The 16,556-nt window shown below is 41.3% G+C and overlaps 1 protein-coding gene across 4 annotated transcripts in view; it reads right to left on the reverse strand.

Annotated features, from left to right (window-relative positions):
- Positions 1-16,556, reverse strand: part of KDM4B (lysine demethylase 4B) — a 90,342-nt gene that overhangs the window by 13,002 nt on the left and 60,784 nt on the right. For 2 of the 4 annotated variants that reach the window (XM_080566134.1, XM_080566131.1), the window contains exons 10-16: positions 14,634-14,803; positions 8,924-9,414; positions 7,538-7,655; positions 4,095-4,273; positions 2,695-2,917; positions 712-788; positions 484-539 (exon numbers count right to left, since the gene is read on the reverse strand). In XM_080566134.1, the coding sequence (XP_080422260.1) occupies positions 484-539; positions 712-788; positions 2,695-2,917; positions 4,095-4,273; positions 7,538-7,655; positions 8,924-9,414; positions 14,634-14,803 (1,314 nt within the window). Of the gene's footprint in view, positions 1-483; positions 540-711; positions 789-2,694; positions 2,918-4,094; positions 4,274-7,537; positions 7,656-8,908; positions 9,415-14,633; positions 14,804-16,556 lie in introns of all 4 variants that reach the window. The other 2 variants (XM_080566133.1, XM_080566132.1) reach the window with 1 other exon arrangement.

The following is a 16,556-nucleotide window of genomic DNA, read 5'->3' on the forward strand; positions in this document are numbered from 1 at the left end:
GGAAAAAAAGGTTGGGAGAAAACAGAGTATACTGTTATTTGAATTAAACACTCAAGAGGGCAGTTAACATTTCTCTGACTCCATCACCTACAGTACCAAGGCATGTTTATGGTGGTTGGCAGCCCTAGCAATGTTACCAACCGATTCGTTAATCACGGTCGCACAAGGTAAAGGTCTCTGGAAAAACAGGGCTCAACCTTCTTATGCACTTGATCTCGCATGACACTAAACATTTTCTGAAAAGACTTTTCACTGAGAATGAACCAAATTTAAGAATGCTAAGAGCCACAAAGCCCTGATGTTTTCAACATGGTCCAGAGTGTAAGATGGTAGTTATTCAAGCTCACCCTAATAATTTAGTGAATAGCAGTTACCTTCAGAACGCCAAAACTAGTTGTTACAATGGGCGTTGAGACCAAACCCACTAAACTAGAAGATGAGATGCAATATAGAAGGACAAAAATATTTAAAAACACTACTTACCGCCCATCAGTGGTCATCTGAAGAGCTCCTCCCCTGAGATTACACAGGCAGCATTCCTGTAGTAACAAAACCACTTCAGAGAGGACTGAAAAGGTCTCCCAGACCTTTCACAAAAAGCTGACTACATCTGCGATGCAAACCGTATCCTCCCACCACCCATCTCTGTGGAGGTATGTAATCAACCCACACAGTAAGTTTTCTTTCATCTCCAGAAGTGTAGATGCTTACCGCTGCCCATGCGTTGGCTGAGCACCGTGAGCAAGACCAGCTTTCATTCACCAAATCTGGACGTATTCCATAACAGCCTGAAAGAAATGAAATTATACCCAGAGTTATGCTAATATTTCTTTAGTACCGAGTTATCGACTGTTCAATTCAAGAGGGAAAGGACAGTCTCAAATTACTGAATTAAACGTAAAAGAAGTTATTCATAAAGCACTGCGATTGCCACAATAACTCGATTTATAAAAATCATCCACTTAACCACACAAACATTTTGTCAAAAAAAGTCAATAATATAGATTCACAGCTGTCTCCTGTATCTGAAGTCTCTTTTCATCACATGGCAAACCAAGGAAGCAGATTCAACCCAATCCTAGAACATGGGCAGGGGTGGTGAATCTTAAACTAATCTGGAAACTAAGCTGAAAGAGAAACGGACGCCTTTAAGTCAAGTACTTCTAGAGCTCGAAATGGGGTAGGATAGGCTGGAATTTAAGCACTGATTTCTTGCTTCAAGTCTACAGGCAGCTCTACTATGGGATCTGAGGGAGAAATAGTTAAGACCGACTGAACCCCCAATTCTCCTTTAACAACAACCCTAAAGGAACCAGAAAAATATGCTCTTTTTATGGATTTTGTCAACACCCTAAAAACCAAGAAACCTTTGCAAAAGCTTTCTTCTCTGTTTGTCCTTGCTGTTGTCGTAACCTATCACAGCAGGGTGAGGGCACTTCTCAGGAACAAGGAGATTGCCAACTGGTTTTACAGCATGCTGCCAGATAAACCAAAATACAACTGAGCCCTGCAATCCTGTAATAAAGCAAATGGATTCTCTGCAGCAAAGTCAAAGGGATATCACAGTTTTGCTGTACAAACAGTGACAAGGAAACAAGAAGACACTTGAGACCACATTAGAATAGAATGCAGAAGGTAAATCCCATTCACAAGGGTAAGGCACAGCTAAATCAAAAATCTGAATTTCTCTACACCCTGTCTGAGGCTGCAGATTAACATCACTGTGCCCACATCACTCTCTCCCTCAATCAGACTTTGGCCACTGAAACTATTTTGAAAGACTAGTGTATTGAAGACATATGGATGGATGTACAAGACACAATATCACTGCTCTGACTGCTAGAGATACCACAGTTTGTGAAGAAAGAAAACAGTCTTTATCCTCACACTCTATCATATGCTTTTATTAGCCAGAAGTGACCATAATCACAGACACAGCATGGAAAGAAGAGTTGTACTTTAGTTCTCCACAAGAGACAGTCAAGCTGAGCTGCATGGTGACATGTGGACTATAAAATTGGAACAACAAAAGTAATTCCAGCTGATGCAAGTCAAATAAGACTTCCCATCTGTCAAGATCAAACAGCTGAGCAGTAATTTGTCACATCTCCTGGTACAAGTGCAAATGTTAACTAGATGTCATACAATCTACAATGAAGGTACACTCTACAAGGATTAATCAGATCTTCTTTTAGACGTAACTACCAGGGAAACACACAGACATATGTTCCTTTTTGTTAATCAAGTGCCAATCCTACAAATAGCAACACAGGCACTAATAAAAATATATCTCAGCAACTACTCCATAATCTCTGATGTACACAAGAACAAGACAACCTAACCAACCTTACCTTACCCAAGGCCGATATAGGAACAAGCAAAAAGAGTGCAATCAGCTTGTGATTTCTGCTTTATTGCAAAAAATAAAAGACGACAAAATGAAGGATCTTTTATGTGAGGCATAGAAGAATCAGCCAACAAAACAAATAGTAAAAAGTGCATTTGTGTATATTTTAAGAACAGTTACTGCCAAGATGGACTCAGATATACACACATACTAGTACCAGAAAAGGAAGGAGCGGGAGTGACAGGAATAGCAAGCATGCCTAGGAGGTATTCAAATATAGGCAACATAAAAGAAACTTGAGAGTTTCTGAATATCCAAAACACTTTGGTGAAGAAGGAAATACTCACTAGCATGAACCTGCAGGCAGCATTTGGCACAGGATATCAAGGGACTGGTTCCATCTTCTCCAATATATGAATTTGAAGGAAGGGGCTCTGTGTTTTCTCCACTTGAGGTAAAGCACATCTCTGGGATCAGAGGCTTGGTCTTCTGTCCGCACTTAGAAAGGTGGACGAAGGAGGTGGTCTCCCCTGCAGAGACTGGGGCAGCTTCTTTATCCACCTGTAAAGACTTAGAGAGAAAATTGCATCGTAAGGATCTCCTCTTCCCTGGTCACAGCTTTAACCTTAAAGTCAAAGCATTTACCCTGCAAAAATGTCATCCCCTCCTGTCATCCGACACCTGACACCATGCAGCACAAATAAGGAACTTTAAGCTGTAACTTCTCATGCACACCTCCACCCCCACCCTTTTGCTCCTCTCCCTTCCTTAGGCCTGTACTGAGATTCATAATTTATTTTGAAAGCTGAAGGAAATATTAGAATAATGAGAAGCTTTCCCTATTTTTCTTCTGTAAAATCTCAATTCCTAAATTGCAGCTAAAAACAGCAAGGGGGGAAAAATACATTAATAAAAGCAAGACCTCCTCCTCCTCCCCACGACACTCCCATCCTTTTGGCATCCTTCCCTATTCTTTCTGCAAGAATTTCTCCAGAGGAACATTTCAAGGTTTCTGGTAGCAGAGCCGAGTTAAAAACAAAGGATTAAAACAGCTCAGCTACAGCCAGTTTTCCTCACAAGCATTATATAACCAATCAGCAATCCTGAATACACGTTTTATTTTTGGTCTGTATAATAAATTAAGAGATTTATAATTGGAGAATGAGGTGGGTTCTGCTTTTCTCAGAAAAAGCTTCCAACACATACATATGAATACACTGCATGTATTCCTGTCGGATACATATAGCCAGATTTGGCTCTACAAGCACGCAAAAATGAATCGGTACACAACTGGACAAATAAATAATTCACCTGATAAATTTTGCCTTTCTGCTCATAACATAACCCAAAGCATATTAGCAGTTTCTAAGGAATGATGTATATGCTTATTGAGTAAATTCTCATTTTGCTGCTTGTTTGCATATATTCAAAAGTCCAGGCACAGATCTAAACAAGAGTGATCACAGACCAACATGGCACTGTTTCGCTGCATGAAAGACTGTTTGCGGTGCAAACCCATGTATGTGTGATTTAAATAATTAAAGCTGAAAAAGCCAGAGAAGCCAGGACAGATAAAAAAAAAAGGCTTGACCCACTGCCTCTGCCAAATCCCAACACACTTCTCTGACACAAATTTGTAGGAGACTTCCTTCCCATTTTATTACAAAGGTCTGCACAGTAACTTGCAAAGTAGCTACCATTTAGCACCCAGCACTGATGCATCAATCAGAGAAAATTTGGAAATTACCTGGTTATATGGGTAGAAGAGGGTACAGACAGCACAGTATGGCTCACTCAGTGCAGCAGCTGCATTGAATTTTCTTTCAGCTGGGAAATTATGTGCTTTATTCTTCCACTGAAGGGAGAGTAAAGATTTCAAAGCCTCTGGGTCGCTCATATCTTCCTCCCCAGAAAATGGAAACATTTCTAGAAGAAAAAAATCCCCAACCGATGGACAGGCTTTAGGACAGGCAAAATGTAGTGATAAGGTAGGGTTAAACAGCTTATGTTTCAACAACACCAGTTGAATAATTAAGAACAGTCAACCCATCCATGGTGCTTCACATGTGTCTGAAATACTTCTTTAACTGGATATAATCTCCACTTTATGGTAGGATAGACAAGGTAGAGACACCAATGACCTGATGAAATCATCCATGAGGAAGAAGAATAAAGAGAATCTGTATTTATTGCCTTCCTAGCTCTCCACTTTTCTAGCCCTAGAAACCTATAACGTCCTTTTAATGAGGCCAAGTTCAAAAAACATGATGCAAGGGCAAGGAAACCCCCCTTTCCTTTCTCCAGCTGGGAGCTGTGCTCTCTAACAGACGTGCATGCAGTACGTGCTGGCTTGGTGAGGCTAACCCCCTTCTCCCAGCTGTCAGCAGCCAAGGCCACTTCAACCTTCACAAAGCGCATCCTGTACCTGTTTCTGCAAACACAAATGCTGCCCAGGAGATGCACACGGTTCAAGTTTTCCTTTTACTTTTCTGCAGCTGCTTCACAGCAACTTCCATCAAGTGCACACCGCTAAGCCTTCAATTCACATTCATCACCACCTTTTCTTCTGCGGAGCTCTGATAGGTACTGCTTGTGCTAATTAGCTTGCTAATTCTTTGTTTTTACAAAACCTTTCTTTAAAAGGCCCTTGGTATTTTATGATTAAACCACCACAGAATCCATTCGTGCCAGTCTGGGGGTCCAAGTTTCTTACCACTCATTATTAAGGAGTTTTGAGTCACTACAAGTGTCACAGAAATTTGCCATGCAAGTCTAAGCGTAAACTGCTCACTGCATCACCAATCTGCAAAGCACCCGAAAGAACAGCTTTGGTCAGGGGAACTCAAAAACATCTTAGTGGAGCATCATCCCCTGAGCCCAGCACATGAAACAACATTGTTCACTGCTAATTACTGGAAATCTGCAGTTAATGCTCTCCTCTCAAAAAATCTAAGCCTCTTCTCCATTCCTGCCTCCCCTTCTATATTTTCAAATTCTTACGCTGCTGAAAAAGATAGGAGGAACTTTCAGGAAAACACTTAGAGCTAAGTTTACATCTGAGATTTCGAATGCTCCTTCCAACTAATCTGAAAAGTATTTGTCAGACAACGTGGGAAATTTGGTTGTTTGATCAATCCTTTTTTGAGATTATGAACACTGTTTGTCTTTGTCACTCTAAAAGGATGATTCCTTTCTAAAATGTCTTGGCTTTCTTACTGCATTTTTATGTTGGACTAAAATTGGTATCCACGGGCTAACGAGAACTGCTAATAGCCCAGCCTTTTCCACAATACCGCACAGCGTTCTGGTGGAAAGGGAAACAAAAAGGAAAGCCTTGCCAGTGGCTGAGCGAGGCGTCCCTTCCTAGTGGAAGATAATGCTTGCGCCACGCGCTGACTGCCAGTTCAGGCAGCATCAGCACACAGCTGGCCCTCTAACAGAACGGATTTACAAGGACGTGTTTTAACAGTGGTCACTTCAGCTAAACACACTTACCAGTCCACATCTTGTGTAGGGTACAGCTGAAATTAAAAAGATCAGTGACCCTGGGTATGCAGATTGATACTACCGAGACAAACTTTCAAAGCACAGCTCAACAGTCACCTCTTAAAGAAATCAAGCACCTTTCATGAATTTTTGAGACCTGAGCTGAAACCAAACCATATGTTTCTCCAACTTTTAATCAAAGCGTATCAGGAGACAGGGAAGGATTTGTGATACCAGTGAAATCGATGAAAGCTGATTGGAAACCAGCATCACAATCCATATTGACAGGGGAAGAGAAAAAAGGAAATGACTCTTGTTTGTGATCACTGCCTTCATTCATCCCAGGATGGATTCCAGGTGAGCCACAGTGTTCAGGATGGCTCCTGTGTCTCCAAAGCAACTTACACACAGGGAGAAAAGGCTTGCAGTTTGTCTCAATTGAATGTTAGTGTAGAATATTGCGTTCCCTTAATTTATATGCTCACTTTTCCTCACTGCAGCCTCCAGATCATCCTTATACATTAGCCCTGAAAAAGCACAGAGTGCAGAGAGCTGCTTCTATTCCCTTGCGGGGAAGAGAAGAATTTGTTTGATCAGATTTTGCCCAGCAGTGCTGTAAATCAGTCCCCAAGAAATGCCAGCTCTCACAGAAGCGGCTCCTGAGTCAGCCAGCCAAGTCCCCATACACCATCCAACAAGTCAAAACAGTGAAAGGAATCTGTCTAATGAGGATCCTTCAGCACAGAGTTTGTTGCAAGGTACACCAAAACAAGATAACTAACTAGCATCAACTGCTTTTCTACACTTCACTCCACGTTACACATATACAGGATATCAAATGCATCATCCCTAGCAAGGAGATGGAGGTACATATATATGTACAGCATACCCTACTGCCACACATTTCTTTAAAGTCAATGCGTTCTCTGTCTTGTATCCTTCTGAATGTAAAGCTTTAGGTTGCTTGAAAGCTGAGACTGGCACCTACACCTTCAAGTACCTGCCCCAATGTGAAATATCTTACCATGGAGTTTCTATATTCTGCATATTTTATAATGCAGGCAAGACCCAGAAGTGGTAAATTACACCACACTACAACGCAAGTGAGAAGTAAGAGCCCTTTTTATTTTTTCCCTCCTTTTTGCCCAGATACTATGGAATTTACAGTGACTGGAATGTAAGAAAAGAAAAATCAGTGTACAGTCAAGCACTGAGAGACTTCCTAATTCTCATTTCTGGATCTGTTATGAAAAGTTGGACCCCAGCATTGACACGAATCAAAAAAAACAACAACCAAAAAAAGTTAGAATTTACCATCCCTATACATGTAACAGCAGACCTTATATCCACCTCCCTCTGAAGTGATCTCATATTAATGAATTAGCTAAGAAGAAGCTTTGTTACTATGAACTCTTATTTCCCTTTGCTCAAAATGCTGTCTCATTCTGCAACCAGCAAAATATTTTTCTTGGTAGAAAAAAGGGTGGGAGGTGAGAAGGGACACCTCCTACAGATGTATTTTGCTTCTAGCCAGGTTATCAAAATGGGAACATGCTGCATTTTCTACCATTTTCTAAGCATAAAGTGCATTTTCCAAGTATAACACAAAAACTCTCAAGCCATCCAATTTTGTTAATCAGCTTCAGCAATTTTTCCACGTTAGACAGGACACACAAGCAGTCTTCATGCTAGTGCAGTACTCACCCTCATCACTCGAGGTCTCCTGTTTAACAACTGACAATGGGGAGCGGGTGGGTGGTTTGCCCAGTGGATGACGACGACTTTTCTTTATCTCCATCTTCATTTTTGAAAAAGCAGCGGTCTGTAACAAACCAGAACGAGCTAGACAGGAACCCCAAAATGTATTGGCAAGCAAAGGAGACTACAGGACAACAGAAGGAGAATACTTGTCATAAAGAACTGCTGAATTTACACAGCCAACTTTTCATTGCTTTTTGACTGAATCAATAAACCCTACTAAGCCAATTACTGCAGTAGATAAAGCCAATTCTGCCTTCTAAGATGTCAGGTGTGGGTAAACTGCAATGTTTTCTTAAAGCCAGAACAGCTTCAGAGCAGCTTCAAATTTGCCAGTTCCATTGCCTTATGAGAAGTCTGGGTCTACCACACAAACAGCTAGAAAATCTAGTATGAAAATTATGTACAGGGCATATAGGACCAGAAACATTTTACCAGAGCATTACAGTGCATTTTATGACAAACGTATTTATAGTCTGCTGTACCTACTGCTTTGTGCACCATCCAACACTGTAAATACTGCATATATACCAATCACAGTGGCTCATAGTCCTTTTTGGTGAAAGGCACTGAACACATTACAGGTAAGCTACTTAGTACTAGATATCTAATATCTACATAGTACTAAGTATCTAATTTCTAGATATCTAGTACTAGATAAATAATTTCTGAACATTTTCCTCCTTCCTGTTTTGAAAACGGTCCTCAAGAAAGCACTCACCAAGGGAAAAAAGATGCCTGCAATAGATTATATGTCATGAACTGTATTGTCCATGAAAAAGTTTTGTCTGCCAACTTTTCCAACTCTAGGTTCTCATTACGGAAAAGATCCAAAGGCAACACTACAGCAGGTCAACACCTGGAAGCATAAAGCACATGCTATCAGCTGGAGAAGTGAGAAACAAGGCAGAAGAATTATTGAAATGCTGGTGCAATCCAAGTTCCCCTGGTGACTACTTGGTTTTCATCGTTTTCTTGGAGTAGCTGTTCTGCAGCAGCCATTTACTTGCAGGGTCTTCCCTGCCTTGTGTTTTAGGTTGATTGTTCCAGTAATTTCTGTATTTATTAGTAGCAGGAAAAGGGATTCCCTATTTTATCTTTTGCAGACAATAACGAGTATTATTAATCAGCTGGCATCAATGCAACGACTTACTACAGACTGAAGCATGAGAAAATAATCTCTTCCTGTCAAAGCAATCTATGGCCCACCAACATGGCACTATTGCACTAGAGGCTCGGGCATAATTTAGGACTCCTGTACTCAGCGTGTTCCTCAAAACCAGCAAATGTTACAGTCGCCTCCTCGGCCATGCGTACCTGTAAATCACTGACCTCTGTAGCAATCTCTGTATTTCCTGCTTCCGCATTCTCCTCCTCCTTCACAGGGATTTCCAAAGGGACCGTCTGTTCCCGCCAACCTGGACTTTTTTGTGTTGCAAACTGCTCGAACGCCTGCTGGCAGGACATGCGCTCCTTGTCAAACACCACCTTTTTGGTCCGTGGAACCACATAAAGCATGGGAATGATAGGCCGAGGCTTAAAGTCATCTTCCTCTACCGGCGTCTCCGAGGGCTGGATAATGTTCAGGGGAGCCGGGGGCAAGCTCTTTTCTGCTGCGGACGACGTGGGTACTGCTGTGGGTACTGGTGGCCGTGCTGCTGGTGCCTCTTCCCCTGCCAGCTGCTGCTGCGGTGCCGGCGGCAGGGGTGGCTGCTGCTGCTGAGGCTGCGGTGCTTGCAGATGGTGCTGGTGTTGATGGAAAAGGTGCTTCTTCTTCCTCTCACCTTTTACTTTCGGAGGACGGGCCTTTACTTTGCAGTCACCTGTTTCAAGAAATGGGCAACATTCAGCTTCACATGTCAAGACTGTCGGGTATTTGATTTTTCCCCCTTTCACCAAAAGACTCCACAACCTCTCTGGGCAACCTGTGTCGGTGTTCAGTCGAGAAGAATTGAACAAAAACACCTGAATCATTATTACTGAAGATTTCTACTGTAAGGCCTTTAAAAGCAATGCCTTTAAAGCATGAATCAAATACAACATTGAGCTACATCCATTACAGACGCCGTGACAGTCCTGGTTACTGAGATATCCTTTCCTAATACTTGCTCCGTTTGTCCTTGTTTCTACCTGCTTACCGTCCCTCATGTTATCTGCATGCTGCTACGAGGTTCTTACATGGCTGTGACAACAAAACCACTTCTGGAACACACAGATGTCTCAACCATTTTACCACAGAGGCAGAAATGACCCAGCAAAGTCTTCCCCACCTATCTCTGCAATACAACTCTTTTCAAGGATCCACACAGTCTAATTTTACAGCGGTAATTAAAATTCCTACTAGCCCTTGTGTGAGTGTCTCTAGGTCAGGAGTGGAGACGCACTCAGAGCTTGCCGTAATCCATTTAAAATGATGTATGTTCCCTTTGCCCAACTCTTCCCCCACTTCATGAATAAAGTTATCAGTTCACTGAAAGGAAAGTAAATAATAGATGCTCCACAGACAGATGCCAGTGCTCGATTTGTTTCATTAGAGATTGTTTTTTACCTGCAGATGCTACGACGAGATGACTTCACTGCAAAAGACCATTTCCCCACTAATAGGATGAGAATGAGGGCTGATGACAACAAAAGACAGAGAAAACCTATTCACCCTAAAAACGAAGCTTTACCGATCCCACCCTATTCAGACTCCTCCAAAGACTGCCAGCCAAGCCTAGTAAACAGAAAATCAGGTAAGCCATCACACAGTAACGCAGCATTTTTAGGAGGAAGGGTTTGAAAATAGAAGGTGAATAATCCCACAGTAAGACGAAGTGCCAAAATCCCTGCTGAAACCTTCTAGTGGATACCTGAAGCTGGACATTTCCCACAAGTCTGGTCTGATGACTTTATTTACATTATTTATATAAAAAAAAAGGCAACAAGTCCATCCCAAATAGTATGCTTGTATTCGTGTAGGCAGTCTCTCAGATAAACTGGTTTGTTCCATCACAGAGAAAGGAATATTGAATTTCCTTAGAGAAACAAACATATTGAATGAAAGTCAAATTGGATTTTTCCCCAGTTGCACAAAACCAGATCATATTTACTCCCTATACGCTCAGCAAACTCTCTACCCAACAACAAAACAAATGCCATTCACCAGCTTTATTGACTTCTAAATGGGTAATTGGACAGCAGCTGCCATGCAGAACTTTGTTTAAAAGTTCCTCCATTAAGATGAACAAACTAGTTTGCAAGTGAATCTATAAAAATCAGAAGACAAGAGAAAGTGAAGTAAAATTCAAAGGCCTGATCTGCCTTATCATGAATACTTCTAGAAAGTGAAAGGATCTTTACAGACAAATCAATACAGTAGGCCAGCAGAGGAATCCCTATCAGCTGGTCTTCCACAGAAGGAGAAAGGCACAAGTAGCAGAGCTTGTAAACGTGGAAAACAGAAGCACGATGATGGTAAAACTCACTTGTCTGAAGGTAGTTTGAAATACTACACTGAGTTCACCGAAGCCACAGGTATCCGATACCTCTGAGGGGAAGGGGTGTTGATGGGGAAATCAAACCACTTACACCAGAGCTTACACCATACCGTCGAGCAATGAGATTATCAAAAGCTGCTATCAAGAGAATGGGCTTCATCTGTTAGAACAATATCCCCTGGCATCCGGCAAAGGCAATTAGAGATGGACTACAGCATGAATAATTAAGCCGTAACTTTAGTTAAATTATTTGTACTGTCAACAGCTCAAAAAGCAACTGTAAAAAAGACATTAATCTAGCAGATGCACAAGCACAGAGGTAAGATGAAGCTGAACATGGGAGAAAGCAGGGGAATTTTTCCAGTACCTCCCTCTAATGCAGCACTCCATCCTTCAAGATGTTGTCTATGTTTGTGCGTAGCTGCACTCAAGGGCTTTTCTTCAATCCATGTGGGAAACTGCTGCAGATGAAGTAATCCCAAAGACTATTCCACTGTTCCAAAGTTCCTCCTAAACACTGAGTTCATGTTCCCTTTCAACAACATTCCTTACTTCTAGAAACAGAGTATTACCCTGAAGCAGTTCCTGCACACCTAGCACTTACATCTGATACATCACCGGTGCTAACACGACTGATACAAGAGCAGAAAGCAGTGAAAGAAAGTGGTAGGAAAACGCCTTGTACATGCTTCTAGGAATTGTGTCTGTTCAGTTGTTACCAGAAATTCATTGAGCACATTCTGTAAGTATGTGTGTAGATGGACAGAGCAACTCCTAGCAATTTGTAAAAAGGTTCTTTTTTCTCTATGTGATTCTAGAAAAGTCCAGAAACAGGAGAGAGTTCCGTGTTATGACACTGTTTGGTGATAATCCTTCCATCACGCTAAACAGCCTCATCTCTCAATGACTTCACGTTGCAAGCTTAAGCCACCTTGGAGAACCCAACCTTGGGATCTTGCCCCAGGTAAAATCCTCACAAAGCAAATCATCATCTAAAAAGATCAGCTATGTATGCACTGGCTTGCTATTATGTGCAGAAAACAGCAGAAAAGCTTTCATTTCTGGTTTCCTGGCACCTTGATCACAGCATTACTTCATGTCATTACGTACCTAGTTTACAGTCGCAACCCTCAGAGTATGTGTGAGAATGCCATTTAATGAAACATGCTAGAAAACTACACACGACGATTTTGCAGCTTGGCATCTCGTTGCTGCTTCTCACATTAATAAAAAAAAAAAATCTCCTGTGAGATGTACGGGTTTGTAGCCCAGCTCTGCGGGACTCTCACTACACACAGCACAGCAGATAACACCTGCTGACTCACAGGATGTATTTATGCTGCTTAGCACACCCAGGGATGAGCAGAGCTCAAAGGCTCTCTTTTTTAATTTCAAGTCCCCTGACAACCTGCTAAGAATTCTAAATTCATTAATAGCAGCGTAATAAATTATGAATATAACGCTGAGTCATAAAGACAAAAAGAAAACACTTTAAGGTATCTGGGTGAGAAATCCTGAAAACCTCCATTTATTAATATTCAGCTAGTCCAAATAACCAACATGAAGCGTTAAGACCTACTTTGAAACTACCAATGATTACTTTGAAATCTCATTCTTCTTCCTACTCAAGTTCATTATTTCGGGTATAAGTAGGAAATAAAATCAAACTAAAGTCAGAGCAAAAGAAAAAAGGAAGTTAAGGAGAGGAAAAAGCTAAATTGCCATAGCAGGGCCATTCAAAAAGATGCTCTTTTCAATGTGAAACTGTAAGACACTTGTGAGAGGTAACAGAGACAGTACAAAGCAAGAAAGTAGAGAAAAAAACTTGTATATTCGCTATATATTTGTATCTAACAGCCACACCCAGCACTAGACCTCTCAGAAATTGCAGTGTCAACAGTCTAGTTACAGTGACACCTTCTGCAACAGTCCTGAAAATGAGTTTGTCCCTCCTGTGCTAACAGTTAAAGAGCTCTTAACATGTAGCCTAAGCGTATGATTTAGAACCTACTCGGCTAGAACAAAGTTTTTATTGTTTCTCTGCTATTCTAAGGATCTCAGATCTGTCCTTGTCACTTATCTTGTCTCTCAAGGGATATCAGCATTTTCAGGCTATTTATCACAAGTATTAACTATTAAACTTGTGTAAGAGCTAAAGGCATACAATTTAACACCCTGCTGCCACTCTCAAGCTAGGGCAACAGAAATTAACAATTCACACTGCACTACTCCTGCTCTGCATGACAATGATTTTCTAGCTCCTTATCTCCCATGAAAAAGGAAAGCACACTGCCTAGCTAAGAGACCACGGAACCAAAAGACCAATTCTTTAGCCGGAGCTTCCACAAATTTCCTTTAAGATCATCATCAAGGGTCAAGAAGTAGTTTACAGCATCAGTTATCTCCATATGCAAAACAAATAATGGATACATAATGCATGAAAATGAATTCACTAGTGTTTATGAAATGCTTGAGAATGCCTCCAAACGAGAAATATCAGCCACTTATCCTTGTGCGTTATGAAAAAAAAAAAAAAAAAAGCTTACACCCAGCAAGAACTGCAACCCTTCGTACACAGCCAAGAAAAAAAATATCACAAAAAGAGCCTCCAGCAAGATGGCTCACGTCAGGCTTTTGGACTAAACATACACATGAGGAACATGTTACACACACAGCAAGATATCCTCAGTTTTTGCAATAGGCCTTCAGTCCTATTTTGCCTTAAGTCATGGAGTATTCCAACCAACAGCTTCAAAGAATTTTACAGACACTGTTTGCGACAGGAGGATGGTAATATTAATAAAATATTATGTGCACTCTATAGATGTGCCAAAGAGCAGGGAAAGGTTAACTGCAACCTTATCCAAGGTTGCACATAAATTGAGCCATGGATTTGTGGAAAGCAGTTGTCATATCAGCTTCTATTCCTATTTGCCTTCTCCTCAACAGTTTGAAACCTGTGCTTTTATGCACAAGAAATCTAAAAGGACTGGGAGTTGTCATGGACAGCTATTAGCTTCAGCCGTGCAAAGAAAGCCGAAAACTTTCCCTCCTACAGCTCGACTTGAAGAAGACCAAACCTGCAACTTGTATCAGGCAGCAGCTGTGGATCCCACACAACCTAAGGCTAACTTTATTCACAGTCTGTTAAGAAATGGGGAGGAAAGGAGAGAAAGGAGTAAAGATTAATTGCACAAAGGAGTGCACAAATCTTTTCTTTTCAGAGTAGGACGCAAAACATATTTATTTGTTTCTTTATGAAATATTTAAAAATATTCCTCCCCTAAAATATGTTTTTACAAACCTCTAATAGTTTTGGCAGAACTTTCAAGCTCTGCCAAGAAACCTATTTGGACTGAATCCTTAAACAGAAGGAAAAATCAATCGCTGTTGTAAATGATGGTGTATTTCACTGAGCATAGATTTAATTCTGGGAAAACCTTCACTGATATTTCAACAGAAATAAACAAGAGCAGACAAGTTATTTACAAATGTGTTTTAGAGAGATAGCTTGCCCCAGTTCTTTGCTGAGGTGATGTGCCATCAGTGAGCAGGGCTCTCACCTTCTCCCTCAATCGCTTTGCTTCTCTCTTCTTCCTCTAGATCTGGCCCCCTTTTCAGTTCTTCTTTTACTTTCACATCTTCCAAGGCAGTTTCAATAGCCATGACATCCCCAAGAGACTTCTGATCCTCTGTTTTATGTCTTCTGGGCTGACTTCTTTTTCTGTGAGACCTAGAAGTACAGAAGTGTGATTTGACATAAAAGAACAGCCTTCAATATATAAAACAATCACCAACTTAAAAAGCTGCATACAAAACAAAAGGATCTTCTTTGGGGAGAAAACACAAGGTAGCTAACAATAGCTGCAGGGCAAAACAGATATCTGAAAGGAAACAGATGAACCTTGCATAAAACAACATTTAAGATCCATTCACAGCAGCCATTAATTGTTCTGGTTTCTTAAAGAGCTTTTGCCGCCCTAATATAAGCTCATGAGATACAGTTAAAATCGTTTTAATTGTATTTTAAATCTATTTTGCTTGTATTTCAAAAAACAGATGAAAAGGTGTTATAAATCTTTCTTTCATCCTCTCTTTCCATTCCATCATTTCTTTTCATTCTCTACATGCTTCCTTTTGGAAAACTGCTGGAAGTCTGCAAGCATCATCTCCCAGCTCTCAAACACTACCCCAGCACGGCCACTTTCTCAAAACACCAAATAATGAATGCTTATAGCATAAGCAATAGGCAGTCTATGATTTCAGTAGTATAATTCACAGGGTCCAAGGCCTACGAAGAAGCCTAACTAAAAAAAAGTGCACGTTAACGTGCTCAGACTAATACTAACAAGCTAATAGTAATGGTGTCCTCTCTTAAAAATCAACGTCACTAAGACAAAAAGATCACAGCAGCCACAATGTGAAGGCAAACGCAAAGTCAGATGCCAGAATAATGCCTTTTGGTTGGGACCCATACCAGAAGCCAAGCACCCACACTGCCACTCACTCACTCCCCTGCAGGGCAGGAGGAGAAAATATGAAGAACAAAAGCGAGAAAACTTTTTGGTCCAGACACAGACAATTTAATAGCTGAAGGAAAGAGGAAATTGAGAGAGAGGGGGGAAAAAAAAGGCAAAGGAAATCACTTACCACCTCCTACTTCCAGGCCAATGCCCAGACAGTCACTGGCACCTATACCCACCCACTCTTCTTCTTCCTCCACCCCAGTTTTTACTGCTGAGCGTAAAACTGCAAGCCATGGAATATTACCCCTTTGGCCAGTTTGGGCCAGCTGTCCTGGCCTCTGCCTCTCCCAGCCTGCTCACCGGCCAGGGGCAGAGTGGGAAAAGCCTTGACGCTGCACAGGCACTGCTCAGCAGAAGCCAAAACAGTGGTGCTATCAGCATTGTTTTAGCCACATGTCCAAAACATGGCCCTGTTCGGGCTGCTAGGAAGAAAGTTAACTCCATCCCAGCCAGACCCAGTCCAGACTTCTCCTTAAAGGATCTGCCAAACAGCTCCCTTCAGTGTGGGGTGCAAGCCTACCGAGCTCTGTTTTTCAGAAGAGACTAATTCAGAAACCTGCATTTTTTACACTATTTTTTTAGCATGTAGAGATTTTTTATTTTTTTGAAAACAGGATCTTCCATATGGCCTCCCTGTTCCAGGCCCTTGCATCTACCATCAGGTAAGAAACCAAACCCCACTGATACTGCATTCCCTTCCATCAGCCCCAAACTCTAGAAAAGCTGAAATTCAGCTTCACATCCCCAGAAACTCAGTTGTTAATTAGATTTGGAGTACTACAAAGTTAAGAGTCCTTAATCAGGCAACCAACAAAAGAAGGGAAAAAAAATCAACCTGAGATGAATGATTAATAGAAAGGAAAGTTGATCCATATGCACAGGAATTTATAATTGCTAGACTCTAACCATATGGTAGCACTCCAAGTATAGATGTTAACTTCGCACCTGCAAGACACTCAT

This window comes from Anser brachyrhynchus (genome assembly GCF_964034855.1).
Source record: "Anser brachyrhynchus genome assembly, chromosome: 23".
Taxonomy (NCBI): Eukaryota; Metazoa; Chordata; class Aves; order Anseriformes; family Anatidae; genus Anser; species Anser brachyrhynchus.